The sequence below is a fragment of the Rhinoderma darwinii genome, chromosome 1 (genome assembly GCF_050947455.1).
Source record: "Rhinoderma darwinii isolate aRhiDar2 chromosome 1, aRhiDar2.hap1, whole genome shotgun sequence".
Classification (NCBI taxonomy): domain Eukaryota; kingdom Metazoa; phylum Chordata; class Amphibia; order Anura; family Rhinodermatidae; genus Rhinoderma; species Rhinoderma darwinii.
This window is the reverse complement of record NC_134687.1, coordinates 447797583-447814193: the sequence shown is the minus strand read 5'-3', so window position 1 is coordinate 447814193 and position 16611 is coordinate 447797583. Positions and strand designations below refer to the sequence as shown.

General features: G+C 41.9%; 1 protein-coding gene across 3 annotated transcripts in view; it reads right to left on the bottom strand.

Annotated features, from left to right (window-relative positions):
- LOC142743350 (serotransferrin-like) overlaps window positions 1–16611 on the bottom strand; it is a 65359-nt gene that overhangs the window by 7558 nt on the left and 41190 nt on the right. For 2 of the 3 annotated variants that reach the window (XM_075854058.1, XM_075854048.1), the window contains 6 exons: window positions 16494–16553; window positions 13004–13186; window positions 11708–11858; window positions 11008–11090; window positions 9778–9962; window positions 5503–5692 (listed from right to left, as the gene is read on the bottom strand). In XM_075854058.1, coding sequence (XP_075710173.1) covers window positions 5503–5692; window positions 9778–9962; window positions 11008–11090; window positions 11708–11858; window positions 13004–13186; window positions 16494–16553 — 852 coding nt within the window. Of the gene's footprint in view, window positions 1–1390; window positions 2874–5502; window positions 5693–9777; window positions 9963–11007; window positions 11091–11707; window positions 11859–13003; window positions 13187–16493; window positions 16554–16611 lie in introns of those variants that run through there. The other variant, XM_075854040.1, reaches the window with a different exon arrangement.

Genomic DNA, 16611 nt, shown 5'->3' with positions numbered 1-16611 from the left:
TGATAAACTTATACAATATCAACATTAAATCTTATATACGAGGGTTAGAGAAAACTTGAGCAAACTGGAGACATCTGCCCCTGTCTCATGTGGGGAGAGCCCACTATATTAAAATGGTTGAGTTTCCGAGACTTCTATACCTCTTCCACTCTCTGCCTATTTACCTACATCCCAAGGAAAAGAAACATAAATTATTTGTACCGCTCATTTATATGGCAGGGGGGACACCCACAGATTCCATTTCATATCTTTTAACAACCCAAACCTAATGTGGGTCTCAATTTCCCTAACATTCAGGCTTATAATGTGGTGGTCCAGTTGAGGATTGCACTGGATTGCCTATATACTACCTCTCAATTTACAGACCCACACAGGGATAGGACACATAGCTCATCCATTGCACTGCCAAACTTGCTACAAAATACCAGACACATGTAAAAATAATCCACTTTTAATAGCGATGTGGAGGGCAGGACAAAAGGAGATTGCTCAGATCCCTTCATCCTAACTATTCATTGTTCCTAACATTGGCATGTTACCCGGTCTTTCAATCCGGCATGGCTCATGCACACTTCTTTCAATGGCAAACGGGAGGAATTGTGAACATTGGCCATCTCAAAGACATGAACAACAAGAGTAATTTTTCTTTTAATGATCTCAAAAATAAATACCCGCAGATAACTTTCACACTGTTTGCATACCTGCAGGCCCATAGTTATTTAAACCGTATACTTCCACACCTGTCTCCCATGGAATGGAATCCAGCTTTTCGTTCCTTTCTGACCTGTTCTAGAGGTGATAGGAGTCACATTTCTAGAAATTATAAATTCATACACTGCCCCCTGGATTACCAGGAATCCGGGGTAGCCATGACTAAATGCCTGTCAGACATCCCACAGCTAACACAAATGCTGCTTTCTGCCCTGGAACGCAGCATTAAGTATCTACCCTCTAGTCGTTATACTGAAATGACGCTACAGATCTACCATAGGGCGTACATTTCACCTTTTCGGTGGTTTAAAATTATGATACTCCCCAATGATAAATGCTTTCGATTTTGGGAGGGCTCAGCAGATATTTTTCACTGCCTCTGGGGTTGCTTGGTGATGCAATCTTTCTGGAGGAAAGTTCACTATTTTATTGCCACTCATCTGGTCAACTATGTCCCATTTAATCCTGTTTGGGCCATCTTTGGTCACATTCATGTGGACAATACACCGTGCACTCCAGGAGGTAGATAAATTATTATATATGGCCTCAGCGGCAGGTCTGAAGACTATTTTGCATACAAGGAATGATCCAACATCCCCTCCATCTAGAATAGCTCTCCTTCTTGATGAAGATGGATTGGGTGGAGGCATCAAATAAGAAAGAAACTCGTGTGCACCGGTTTTTTGAGAGTTGGTAAAGTTTTATTGCCATACTGCCAGCTAACACTCAACAGATGATTAAGCTTTGCTTTGAACAAACTATATGGTATCAAGAAAGACTTGTGGCAGGGGATCCACCAATTGTTTAATACCGCACTGCTATGACGCGTAAAAACACACATATAACTTGACCACCAAACATCTAGGATGGCTGATATAGTTGTGGTGGAAGGGTTGTATTTGGGAGCTTAACAATATCAGTGGAGTGGAGGTGGAGGTTTGACATGTCAAGCTGGTGCCGAGGGGTCTAGCTAGCCACGACAACCAGAGGGACCTAAAGGGCCTTTTACACCGGCCGACAATCGGCCAGCGCAGGGAGCTATGGATGGGGACGAGCAGTCGTTACTCCGATCGCTCGTCCCCATACACTTTCATCATCTCGGCAGCGCATCTCCCTGTTTACAGAGGGAGATGTGCTGCCGATAATGATATTTCACTTTTTTAAAACGATACGATCAGAAGATGATCGAGCGTTTGCTCGTCCATCTGCTGATTGCTGCCCTGTTTACACAGGGAAATTATCGGCAACGAGCATTATACGAACGCTCGTCTGCACGATAATGGGCCAGTGTAAAACCCCCTTAAGGGTCCTGAATATTTCAAGTGAGATCTCCTGATAAAACAAGAGATTGTTTCTTATTTTTGTTTGAATTTCTTTCTTGCTTTTATTTAGGTATGCATAGAGAAAGATTATGATCAAGTATTTGAGAAATATTGTTCATAAACCCTGTGGGTAACTTTCAGTCAAATATGTACAATAATGACAATGCTCTGTTTACTTTGCAAATATCCTCATTGCAACTATCTAATCTGCTGATAATATTTTAATCGATCTATGCTTGTTTTTCATATCTGAAACTTTTTTCTTTTGTTGTTCGTGTTTCATGTGAAAACTCAATAAAAACATTGAAATATAAAATATATTTTTGGCTTGGCTGAATGTGTATGTTGTCTATAAAGCAAAGACAATTATAAGAAGCTGACTAACACTTCAGAGCTGCTTATTGTGGTTGAAATAACCAAATTATAAAGGAGAAAAAAAAATAAACAGTTTTTTTTATTGTTGCTCTAGCAACAGACCTCAGGCAAGGGTGTGCCATCCCACATTGGCAGACTCCAACCACAAATGTCTAACTTCTAAGGATGGCTTTAGACCCTGTTACGGTGCCCATAGCATGCTATGGACTTATATTGTACCTCCATGTGCTACCAAGCATTACTTTCAGGGGCACCTTATACCTTGGCACATATAATATAAACCCGTAGGGACTCCATGTGCCTGCATATGGCTTAGCAAATGGCAAAGCAAATTTTATATAAAAAATGGAAGCAATTGACTAGAACATGCCAAAAAAAAAAGGATTTAGTTGTAGACCATGCTAGGTGCCGAGAGTTATTTCTTCTTATCTGTGCAGATATCTGAAGTGCAGAAATCTAAGATACCTTAAAAAAAGAGAAATCTATAAATTAATGATTACTAAGAAGAAATATTTGCAGATAATATTTTGTGTGTATATAAGAAACTTAAAATAAGTAAATACATAAAAAAAACAAAAACACATATTAGCTTCTTACTTCCAATTGAATTTAAGGCCTTTTTACAAAGGCCAATGATCGGGTAAACGACCATTTTATATAAATGCTCATTCTTGATCATTGCCCTGTGTAAATGGAAACGATCAGCCAATGAACGAGCAAACACATCACATTATTCTGATCACATTATTGTTTGCAGCAAATCTCCCTGTGTAAACCGGGAAATGTGCTGCCGATGTGATAGAAATGTATGGGGACGAAGGATCATAGTAACCCCCAGGGCCGGCCTTTGGGGTGTGCGACCTGTGCCATGGCACAGGGCGCATTACTCCCTCAGGTGGAAGGTGGCACTGCGCTGGCTCCCTTCCTCTGCTTGTATTTTGGAAGCGCCCGAGCTAGTCATTAGCTGCCTTTGCGCCCGGGCGCTCCTCTATTATGATGCCAGTGCCCAGCAATGCACTGAGACACATGGCGTGTCAGGTGATAATAGTGTCACAGTGCAGCGCCGGGGCCAGTATGGAGAAGGACCCGGTCGAGTGGGGAGTACAATCAACCAACGCTCGTTTGTTGGGTCTCTAGGCTGCCTGCAAGGCATAAGGCAGCCATTATTTATATATATATATATATATATATATATATATATATATATATATATATATATATATATCTATATATCTATATATATATATATATATATATATATATATATTAACATTGGCACAGTGGGGGGCATAAGGGGCCATTATACCGTGAGGGGTGGGCAGGGCATAATTATATACTGTACTGAGTGATAACTTGGGCATAAGGTTGCCGGCATTATATTGTTTGTGGGATGGCATAAGTGGTTATTATATTTTATTGGGGTACTAAAAGGGAAATTATACTGTGTGGGGATACTTGGGGGACATTATACTTTGTATGGGCACTAAAGGGGGCATTATACAGTGTGGGGGCACTTGGTGGACATTATACTGTGTGTGAGCACTAAAAGCGGCGTTATACTGTGTGGGGGAACTTGGGGGACATTATACTGTGTGTGGGCACTAAAGGGGGCATTATACTGTGTGTGGGCACTAAAGGGGGCATTATATTTTGTGTGGGCACTTGGGGGACATTATAATGTGTGTGGGCACTAAAGGGGGCATTACACTGTGGGGTCACTAAAAAGGGCATTAAACTGTGTGGGGGCACTTGGTGGACATTATAATGGGTGTGGGCACTAAATGGGGCATTATATTGTGTGGGGGCACTAAAGGGGACATACTGTGTGTGGGAATTAAAAGAGGCATTATACTGTGTGGGGGCACTAAAGGGGACATTATACTGTGGTTGGGCACTAAAGGGGGCAATGTACTGTGTGGAGGGAATTGGGGGACATTATACTGTGTGTGGGCACTAAAGGGCGCATTATACTGTCTGTGTGTGTGTGTGTGTGGGCACTAAATGGGGCATTATACTGTGTGGGGCTATTAAAGGGGACATACTGTGTGTGGGCACTAAAAGGGACATTATACTGTGTGGGGCACTAAAGGGGACATTATACTGTGGCTGGGCACTAAAAGGGGCATTATACTGTGTAGGGACACTAAAAGGGGCATTATACTGTGGGTGGGCACTAAAGGGGGCATTATACTGTGGTGGCAATTGGGAGACATACTGTGGGTGGGCACTAAAAGGGGCATAATACTGTGTGGGGGCAGTAAAGGGGACATTATAGTGTGGGTGGGCACTAGAAGGGGAATTATACTGTGTGGGGGCACTTGGGGACATTATACTGTGGGTGGGCACTAAAGAGGGCATTATACTGTGGTGGCAATTGGGGGACATTATACTGTGGGTGGGCACTAAAAGGGGCATTATACTGTGTGGGGGCACTTTGGGACATTATACTGTGGATGGGCACTAAAGGGGGCATTGTACTGTGTGGGGGCAATTTGGGGACATTATAATGTGTGTGGGCACTAAAAGGGGACGTTCTACTTTCAGGGGGCACTAAAGGGGGCATTATACTGTGTGTGTGTGCGCCACTAAGGGAACATTATACTGTGTAGGGGCACTACAAGGGGCAATATAATGTGTCCTTAGGTGTTATAATATATTATATTATTAAATATTATTATGGGGGCATTATACTGTTTGGGAGGCACTATAAGGGCATTATACTGTGGGGGGCAATATACTGTGTGGGGGCACTTAAGGGGGCATTATACTGTGTGGAGGCACTAAAAAGGGCATTATACAGTGTGGAGGCATTATACTTTTTTATGATGGGTGGGGCACTGAAAGAAAATTTTCGCACAGGGCGCCATCTATCCTAAGGCCAGCCCTGGTAACCCCATACATAAACAATCATTGCTCCTTGTGAAAGGAGCAAACGAGCGCCAATCAACAAGCTGTTTGGTTGATCGGCGCTCGTTTTCATGGCCCATATTGACCAGTGTAAAAGGACCCTTAGAAGCCATCAATGGTTGCAAAATGAACTAAATTAATTCCACCTCTAATGAAAGAGGAACATAAGTAGAGGGATATTTGATACCTGTATGTGTACAGCCAAACACAGAGTTTGCAAGCTGCATGAAACTGTCTCCTAATATGTCTTGAAGTCCATAGTGACCACTGGGGAGAAGGTCAGTAGTTGAATCTTTGAATAGCAGGTCACCCTCTCCATATTTTTGCACTGATCTGAACAGCTGAAAATGTAAGTTGTTGCTTTGTCTCAAGTATTCCTAAGAATGAAATGTTAGATAAAATACAGTCAGAGCAGATCCAAACGGTGAGCACATAGAAGATCACACTATTTAAGACATTTGTAACCTTTTGGGAGTGTAGGAACAGCAATGAGACTGATAGCTTTAAAAGGGGGTAGTCCCACGATTAGATATTACATTTCTCTGTTAGATCAGCAAAACATAACACTATTTTAATTTGAAAAAAAGGTAATAGAATTTAAAACTATCGTATATTTTTAAAAGTTGCCACCCTTTGGCTTAACAGTTTAGCACACTTTTGGCATTCTCTCAACCAACTTTATGAGGTAGCCACCAGGACTGCTTTTAAAACAGTCATGAAGGAGTTTCCATGTATGTTGAGATCTAGGGGAGTGGACTGTTGTGGCCAGATTAGCTGTCCTTTTTTTGTCAAGTACAACACAGATAATGACCCAACTAAGAGCAAATCAGATGGAATGGCATGTCTCTGTAGAATGTTGTGGTAGCCATTTTGGTTAAAGGCTACCGTATGTACTTTTTTATATATATACAGTTGAGTCACATTATTATGACCACCTCCTACTTTTGAAGTCGGCAGCGCATATGGCCCAGGAAGGAAGTAATTTGCCGTGGGCTGGCTTGGTAGGTATATAAGGTGTGCGATAGGCTGTCTGAATACATATCACTTGTTGTTGCCATGGGTAAAAGGGGCGATTTATCAGAGTTGCAAAAAGTGATGGTTATTGGCTTTCGGACCAAGGACGGCAGTATTTCTCAAACAGCGCAGTTTGTAAACTGTTCGTGTGCTGCTGTGGTAAATGTGTATTGTGAGTAGACAAATGGCACCATTGGGAATAACCGACATGGAAACTGCAGAACACCACGTGCCATTGATGTGAGAGGTGAACGTCGGCTACGAAGGTGCGCGAAGGCCGAATGACACGCTACAGTGGAGCAGCTCACCGTAAAAACCAACCACGGGGCTACCAGATGTGGGTCTAAAACAACAGTTCAGCGAACCCTACCTCATATAGGGCTCCGAAGCAGACGGATGGTCACTGCTCCTATGCTAACAAAGTTGGATCGAAAAAAGGGGTCAATTTGCATGACAGTATCGGAGTTGAACCACCGATGATTGTCAAAGGGTTGTCTTTTCCGATGAGTCACATTGTCTGCTTCATTTAACGGATAGACATTGGCATGTCAGATGAGAAATATCATAGAACAAACATGCTGCCTTCATTGCTGGAAGAACACAAGCTGGTGGCGGCAGCGTTATGGGCTGGCGAATTTTTCTATGGCATTCTCTGGGCCCACTCATCCATGTGGAAGGCACTCTTAACCGATTTGGGTATGAATCCATCATTGCAGATCACGTCCACCCATACATGCCTTCCCTGGGGCAGATAGAATCTTCCAGCAAGACAATGCGACATGTCACGCGGCTAGAAATGTCCGACTGTGGTTGGAAGAGAACGACCAAGACTTCCAAATACTTCCCTGGCCCCCTAATTTGCCAGACTCGAACCCAATTGAATTGAATTTTTGCTACATTTTCATGTTTTTCACAATTAATTACTGAATGTATCGACCAAATTTTACCACTAACATAAAATACAATGTGTCATGAGAAAATCTCTGAATCTCTTGGATAGGTAAAAGCATTCCAAAGTTATTACGAGATAAAGTGAGATCTGTCAGATTTCGGATAAACGTAACATTCCAAATCGATCTTTCTTCTCTTACCTCTAAATACGGAACCTAGCCAGACAATGTTTTGGCTCCATTACAATTACTAAGCCCACCCATTTAAATGTTTGTGTTTAAGAGGATATTGTGCTAAAAGTTTAAAGAGGCTCTGTCACCAGATTTTGCAACCCCTATCTGCTATTGCAGCAGATAGGCGCTGCAGTGTAGATTACAGTAACGTTTTTATTTTTAAAAAACGAGCATTTTTGGCCAAGTTATGACCATTTTTGTAGTTATGCAAATGAGGCTTGCAAAAGTCCAAGTGGGTGTGTTTAAAAGTAAAAGTCCAAGTGGGTGTGTATTATGTGCGTACATCGGGGCGTTTTTAATACTTTCACTAGCTGGGCGCTCTGATGAGAAGTAACATCCTCTTCTCTTCAGAACGCCCAGCTTGTGACAGTGCAGATCTGTGACGTCACTCACAGGTCCTGCATCGTGACGGCCACATCGGCACCAGAGGCTACAGTTGATTCTGCAGCAGCATCAGCGTTTGCAGGTAAGTCGATCTTACCTGCAAACGCTGATGCTGCTGCAGAATCAACTGTAGCCTCTGCTGCCGATGTGGCCGTCACGATGCAGGACCTGTGAGTGACGTCACAGATCTGCACTGTCACAAGCTGGGCGTTCTGAAGAGAAGAGGATGTTACTTCTCTTCACAGCGCCCAGCTAGTAAAAGTATTAAAAACGCCCCGATGTACGCACCTAATACACGCCCACTTGGACTTTTACTTTTAAACACACCCACTTGGACTTTTGCAAGCCTCATTTGCATAATTACAAAAATGGTCATAACTTGGCCAAAAATGCTCGTTTTTTAAAAATAAAAACGTTACTGTAATCTACATTGCAGCGCCTATCTGCTGCAATAGCAGATAGGGGTTGCAAAATCTGGTGACAGAGCCTCTTTAATCTCCAAAAACAATTATTTACAGCACTCACTTGATCAGAATATACCCATACGATTACAGTAGAGTGCAAATTCCTATGCCAGAGATCCCTTCCGGACAATCGATTGATACCAAAGAAACTTGAGGACAGCATCCATATGGCAAAGTAGTAAAAGGTGTTTATTAACACATCCCAATAATAAAGTGCTACGTCTAAATTGTCTCTCTGTACTTTTTACAGAAAACCAATATTGCTACACAAATTTAATTCCTCTTTTCCTTCTGATTGTTGGCACTGTCATAGTCAAATAGGATCCTTATACCATACCTCTGGAACTTCTTAATGTTTCCCAAAGAGAATTAACAACCTGGGCACCCGGCTGCTCCTCCACCTCCTTATTGCAGCGAAATATCTCATAGCCTTACATTGGAAACAGAGCTCTCCGCAATTAAAACAGCATATATTTCTTAGGATTAAGGATGTAATGCACAAGGAATACTTAACTTCCAACATAAATAATTTGATTGAACGCTTTAACTCCATATGGACCCCATGGGATATCTTTTGGGCCACGCAGATATGATCCTGAACTGTACTTTAGGTAACTATAAATTCTACAACTATAGACTAATGTAAGTTTTTCAATAGATGTACGTACTCCCCCCTTCTCCCCATCCCTCTTCTTTTTCATTCCCGATGTCCTTTTTTTTGTGATTTCCATGACTTGATTATACTATAATTGCTTTTGTGTGAAATATTAGTATGACTATTGGGATATCCCTATCCCATATTTCTGATATGCTGGGAAGTCTCCCATTCTGTGGGCGCTCCTTTTCATGTACGGACTTTGTTTGCCCACAATGACATCTCATGTTATATGATACTTCCAGTATTGTCATGACTTAACAGCATTTGCATTTTCTACTTAGTTGATTTCTGCTTGTACAACTTTCTCTATTTTTTGTGTAAAAATTTATTGAAATGGACAATGGATAAAAAAAGGCAGCCCATACCCACGCCCCGCTTGGATAGAAGAAAACAGTGGTGCATGCAGCGCAAAAATTCATTTTTCTTAGAACAAATGCATCATACATACAGAGTAACCAAAATATGCCACTTTTCATCTTAAAATACGCCAAAAATGGCATACGCCATTTCATACATGTAAGTCATTATTTCTTTGGTAGAATAAGGTGAGTACATACCAAACACTACTGTTGCAGCTTATATCAACAGCAACAATAGGATCGGATGAGTTGAAGCCCAACCAGTCTAAACCCGGCTCCCTGATGTGAGATGTCAGGGTACAGTGGTCCTCATAGATGTGATTGAGATTGTCAGAAGATCCCTTCAAAATCAGCATGATCTGCCTAGAAAAGTCTCCTGTCTAAGGCTAGCTTTAGTAAGCTAACCAAACTGACCGTACGCCTTCTGTCCTTTTCTCTACAAGCAACTACCATACATACCTGGGATTTCATTAAGAGCTCATAAATCTTAGCTGTGATTACAGGTCGTGTCATCACTATACTTGGTGGGATCACACCCAGGTTACAGTTTTTCCATTCCGTTACTGGAACTCTTTCACCATTTGGGCACAAAAGCTCAAAGTCTGAGGGTCTTAAACCATGAGCCCAACCAGAGCGCTCCAGATCTGTAATGACATCAATGACATCTAGCAAATAGCCATTTATATCCAAAGATAAAATGCAAAAATGTAGAAGGCAACCTCACCCAAAGACTTAAAGGGGTTTTCCACCTTCTGACACCGGATAGCTCTGCTCCTATTCACTTGAATGTGCGGGGTCCGTGTGTCGGTGGATAGGTCATCAGTTGTCAGAAGGTGGAAAACCCCTTTAATACCCAGATTTATTGACCTCAAATTCAAATCAGAAGTTTGGGAAAACACTGTAATAGTGTATGGTATTTTCATGTAAGTAATAGGCATAACTGATGATTTTTTAAATCACTTATGCTGTATGTGCCCCATTATAGCATGCTTCAATATTGTTTTTTTCTCAAATGATTGAGTCTAGCAGCATCTAGATTTAGCCAGTCACTTGCATACAGTATGGTTTTTACCAGTGTGAACTGGACCCAAACACATGTTTCCTTGATCATGTTATTAGTCATAAAAGTGGATCACAACCCTGGCCATGCTATTAACATCAGTAATACAATTTTGCTTAAAAGTGTTATACAACTTTGCAACCAATTTTTATTTTATTATTGTACCAGTGTATCTATAATGGCAAATGAATGAATTTTGCAATAGGTCTTAATTAAAAATGTCTTATTGTTTGGTTTCTACAGCTCCTATGAAAACCTCTGCATCTCCACAGTAACAGACAACAAATAAACCCTTTGTAGTCTGATCCTGCAGTCATATTCGATTTCATCTTTAAGTTAAAAAACGCCCAGTTGGTCATTAAGAAACTAATTAGCATAAATCTAAAATTGCTCATAACTTGCTCAAAAATTATAGTTTTTCAAAATAAAAACCACTGCTGTTATCTACATTACAGCTCCGATCACCTTATATAGGAGATAGGGCACTTATAATCTGGTGACTGAGCCTCCTTAAAAAGGGATCAACCAAAAAGGTGCAGTGTAATATTTATTTTTATTTTTTTTTTAACATAGCTCTAGTTTCACCACAAAAACTATAATAGATTCTACTAATAGATTAAATTTCTTACATGCAATATTTTCTTGCAGCGAGTGATGCTCCAAAAATGCAACATCTCCATAACTGCGTCCACCTGGGTCTCCAACCAAACACCTAATAATTAATACAGCATCAATTAAAATCAAGTTTAGATGATTGTATACATACTGTATATATCAACTCACTGGCAGTATATGTAGATTGCATACAGCGTATTTACCTAGGGTAATTGTTTGCTGTGTATGCTAATAGGTTTATGTGCTATACATTCACAAATATATAGCCGTAAATAGGCAGGAAAAGAGAAGTATCTGTTGCGTGAACCAATAATGGAGATCCTGCCCTCTACAACAGTAGTACAAATGCTAGTTCTTGTGTAAAATACTGTGGCTAGGGGAGCAGTTATCTCCTCATCCCACTTGCTAGTGCGTTCTGATTGTGTACTGTTACCAAAGAGTGTGGGGGAGATTTACCAAGCAAAATGCATCGAAACAATGCCGCAAATTGCGCCAAATTCTATTATGTCTTTTAGACAGCTTTTCGCCCTTTCAACAGTTATGAAAAATGTCTAGAAAAAGGGGAAAACCATTCACATAAGTTACATGGACAAGTATGGGCGGACACTCCATTGGCCAATAAAAGATGAAAAAAACTAGGTTACTAAGAGGAGTAAATTATTTGGTTTATATAATTTAGGTGCCTAGACATTATTTTTGTGTATCCTGACTCACCTCAGGGCACCCATGTTGCCATAATAACGCTCATCGTGATTGGCTGCGCATCTTCCATTGACTTTGCCACCCTCCTCCCATCCCACACACACCTTGCATAGACCACGTTCTGCTCCAGGCATGCATCCCTTCCAGAAATAGTTCTCATAAGCTAAAAAAAAAAAATGACAACAAGATCACACAGGTAATAGTTTTAAGAGTTAGGAAAAAAGTCTCTCACTGTGTCATGAAGTGAAAAACTGGACTAATTTGAACTAATACAAAGTGTATGCTGCAACATTCACCATATGTGATGTTTAGGCACTGCAACATCTTGGCCTTGGGTCAAAGCTTTGCAGCATACCTGTCAGGTAAATGGGTGTGTCTGTGATGGGTATAGGGCAAGTAAGAATGATGTAACACCCAACCATATCACTGGGAGCACCCTCATCTACAATTGTTATATGGTGAAATTCCACTGTCCAAATTGCAAGCAACCTCATCCCTAGTCTACTTTAGATTGTCCCATCTGACATTTGACTTGGTATATGTTATGGAAATCTGATATCACGTCCTATCTTAACACAAATGCAGTTGAGTGGTCCTTGCCCTAAGGGGGTTTTACATCAGCCGATGCAGTGAACGCCGATCAACGAGACATCGTTGATCGGCGCTCATTTGCTCCTGTCACACAGAGCTATGGATGGGGACGAGCAGTCGTTACTCAGATCGCTCGTCCCCATACATTATCATCATGTTGGCAGCGCATCTCCCTGTTTACAGAGGGAGACGCGCTGCTGACAACGATAATATTTCACTTTTTAAAACGATACGATCAGCAGATGATTAAGCGTTTGCTCGTTCATCTCTTGATCTGTGCCCTGTTTAAGCAGGGAAATTATTGACAACGAGCGTTATACGAACGCTCGTCTGCACCATAATCGCCCAGTGTAAAAGGGCCTTTAGAGTGAAGGTTCACTCTTGCTTGTCTTCTTATGTGAGAAGTCAGAAGATTTAATTGTTGGGGTTTGTGAACTGCACATTAAAGTCCTATTTCTATCAATAAGTCAGAGTATCTCTCAGCTGAAAGCGCAGACCGCTAAGAAGATTTGTTAGGGCTCCCAGCTCATAAACCTTCAGGATCACATCTTCTCATGTCTTGATGACATTATATAAAGATGTATTTAATTAAATATCCACTTAAAAGTAATAAAACCACACATCGTCAAATGAAATGTGAAAGATACAACTAATAGGTTAAAGTGGTGACACTCGACAATATGAATAGGCGCATGTCACTTATTTAATTTGTTCTACCTGAATTAATGTCACAGTCCCATGTTTCATTCACAGGTGCCCGAACGGTGTATCTGGAAAGCAGGAGCCATCCTGCAGGACTATACATGTTACCATGGCAGGAGCGACGCCCGCCTAGATCAAGAAGGGTTACGGCTTTCATGCTTTTTTTAGTAACAGCCAACGCATAAAGAGAAGGGAATCCTAGAGAAATAAAACACAAAGTAAGTTACAAAATTTAAAATTCAGTCACCTTATATTCCCTGACAGCTAGAAACAATTGCCACTGGGTTACAAAATTAAGGCCAGTTATAGTTTTGTGGCAAATATAAGTTTAAATGATTTCTGTTTAAAGTCTGCATACGATAAAAAAAAAAGTGATGTTTTTACAAGATATATAACACATACATTATGATCAGTTGGGATCCTTTTATAGGATCTATTACGATCCATTAGGATCAGTACATTTTCTAGCCACTGATTTATAATGAGTCTGCAAAAGCTTTTTTTTTTTTTTAACTAGATTAGCGCAGAATGCTACATTATCCTGACTATGAAAATGCAACAGAAACCTAATTGAAAAGAACTAATGCAAGTGTGAACACAGAGCCTAAGGCTACATTCAGATGAATCACGCATCCCCCATAGGCTAGAGTCTATGGAGGGATGCGTGAAGCGCCAAGAAATAGGATATGTCCTATTTTTTCACGGACCCTTCACACGCTCCAAAGGTCCTGTGAATGGCCCCATTGAGGTACATGAGTCCGTGTGACGGCCGTTGTTTTAACGGCCGTCACATGGACTACATATACGCACGTCTGAATGAACACTAAAACTACTGTCCCATGTAGCATTGGCCTCATGTGGTGCATAATGGCCGCGTGATTGTGCGGGTAAGTGTGGACCGTACCCTAATACTTCAAATACCGCAGTGCGGACCTACCCTAATACATCAAATACCGCAGTGTGGACCATACCCTAATACATCAAATGTAATACATAGTTAAAAATACAATTAGTGATGATTCTTAAAGGGGTAATACAGTTTAGCAAATAAACTTGTGTACTTCTGTATCTATACAACATGGTTTTTGAGATTATCTGAGGAGGGAAGGAAGGTAGGTTCCCTAAGTGGCAAAAAAAAGAGGCAATGAAAGCTTGGGTAAGCTAAAAGAGAAGATGTCAGAAACACATATAAAAGGATGGGAAGGCCTAGAGTAAGAGCTCTAATGATGGGTCAAAATATCAAACTCACACTAACAGAAAATGTAGAAAATTTTGGCTAAATGCACAAACTCAAATTCATCTGTGCCTCTTTTGTCCCAAATGACCGTATTTCAGGCCAACTCATTGGATTTACAAAATAAATAGCCATTATTAGTCCAGAAAGTGTGTGAGGCTTGTAAAGGAGATGTCAATAATAAATCGCAAATTATGTATTTTCAATAAACCTAGTTTTACTCATTAATGTAGCCACATTTTAGCGTCCATATTAGAGCCAGATCTCTTTAATTTTACTGACCCAAACTTAGATCACCATATAAATTTATGGAAGGGAATCAGTCAGCTGACAGCGCTATAAACAGGGTGGGAAGTGTAGCGTAACTACACCGGTTGTGTCAATCATGCAATTTGCTTCACTGAGAAATCGCTGTTTTAATATCTCCAGTGGCGCCATCTCAAGTGCTCCAGAGGCCGCCCCTTGATGTTCAAGTGCTTCAGGCTATCCTCACTGAACGCCGCCAGCCCCTCCGATCTCCTCTGAGTTACGGCTCTGGTGTCCAGTCAGGCCTCGTGCACACTTCCTTCACCATTTTAGCGGCCGTTTTTGACGGATCCGTGTGCCCGTTATAGCGGCCGCGTGGTTTCCGTGTGCACTCCTGTGTGCACTCCGTGTTTCCGAGCGCCGAGCATGGTACTGTCCAGGGTGCTGAAAGAGCAGGGTTGTTCAGCGCTAGTCACTGTACAGGGTGCTGAAAGAGTTAATGGGCTGCACTGATCGGCGGTAACTCTTTCAGCACCCTGGACAGTGACTAGCGCTGAGGAATGACCATGCTCGGCGCTCGCAAAATACAATTTTAATGAAATAAAAAAATCAGTTCATACTTACCCAGAACACCCTGCGTTTTCCTCCTGTCCGGCCTCCTGGGATGACGTTTCATCCCATGTCACCGCTGCAGCCAATCACAGGCTGTAGTGGCGGTCACGCAAGACTGGATGACGTCAGAAGGCCGGCCTCCAGGGATGACGCTTCATCCCACGTGACCGCCTCTGCAGCCAATCACAGGCTGCTGCGGCCACATGGACTGCCGCGTCATACAGAAAGGTCGGACTGGAGGAAGAAGAGGGAATCGTCACCAAGACAACGACCGGGGTACGTATGAACTGCGTTTATTTTATTTTTCTCAGCAGCCTCTTCTCTCTATCAGTGATGGATAGAGAGAAGTGGCTGCCGATTAGTGTAATATCTATAATGCACTTCTGCCCACACGGCCGTTTTCTAGGCAACGGCTCCGTCACACACGGATGGCACACGGATGCCTTCCATGTGCCTTCAGTTTTTTTGACGGCCCCATTGACTTGCATGGGCCTCACGGTCACGGAATCTCGGACCAAAGAAGGACATGCTCTACTTTTGTTGGAACGGAGCAACGGGACCGCCAAAAAAACTGAAGTGTGCATGGCCCCATTGAAATCAATGGGTCAGGGTGCTAGCCATCAGAAAAACGGCTAGCACCGTGAAGAAAAAGACTGAAGTGTGCATGAAGCCATAGGAGTACGCTACTGCCGTTACTCAGAGTAGAGTGGAGGTGCTGGCATTTAATGAGGAGGGCCCGGAGCACTTAAAGTGTAGCTAAACGTTTGACAAACTTCTGACATGTCATTGTGACATGTCAGAAGTTTGGATTAGTGGGGGTCTGAGCACTGAGACCCCCACCAATCGTAAGAATGAAGCAGCTGAAGCGCCCGTGTTAGCACTCAGCAGCTTAGTTTTCTGTTCGGCTTTTTCCGGAAATAAATGTATCGTGTACGGACTCAATAGAAAGTCTATGAGCCCGTACTCTTTCCGGAAAAAGCCGAACAGACACGAAGCGGCTGAGAGCTCACACAATCGCTTCAGCTGCTTCGTTCTAAGGATTGGTGGGGGTCTCAGTGCTCGGACACCCACCAATCCAAACTTCTGACATGTCACTAAGACATGTCAGAAGTTTGTCAAAAGTTTAGCTACATTTTAAAAATCAAGTAGCCAGATCGCAGCGCCGGGGGCATTAAAACGTCAATTTCTTGGTCATGCAACTTGCATGACCTACACCACTGGTATATTGACGCTGCACTCCCCACCCTGTATATAGTGCTGTCAGCAGTTTTCAGGGCTTCAACTGATGACAGATTCCCTTTAGCTGAACCAGAGTTAAGGCACCAAAGAATCCTAAGGTGATCAAAGTCCTGCTCAGTAGAACCATGGGGCGTATTTTGAGCAATTTGTCAAATTATCATTATCATATCATACCTTTGTCTATGAGACGCTGTAGGAGCTCCTTAGGATCTGTAAAACTGTCAGAATTATGACCTATGGTAGTGCAAGAAAACATTATTTTAGATACTGACCGTTGAAAGGAATTATCATA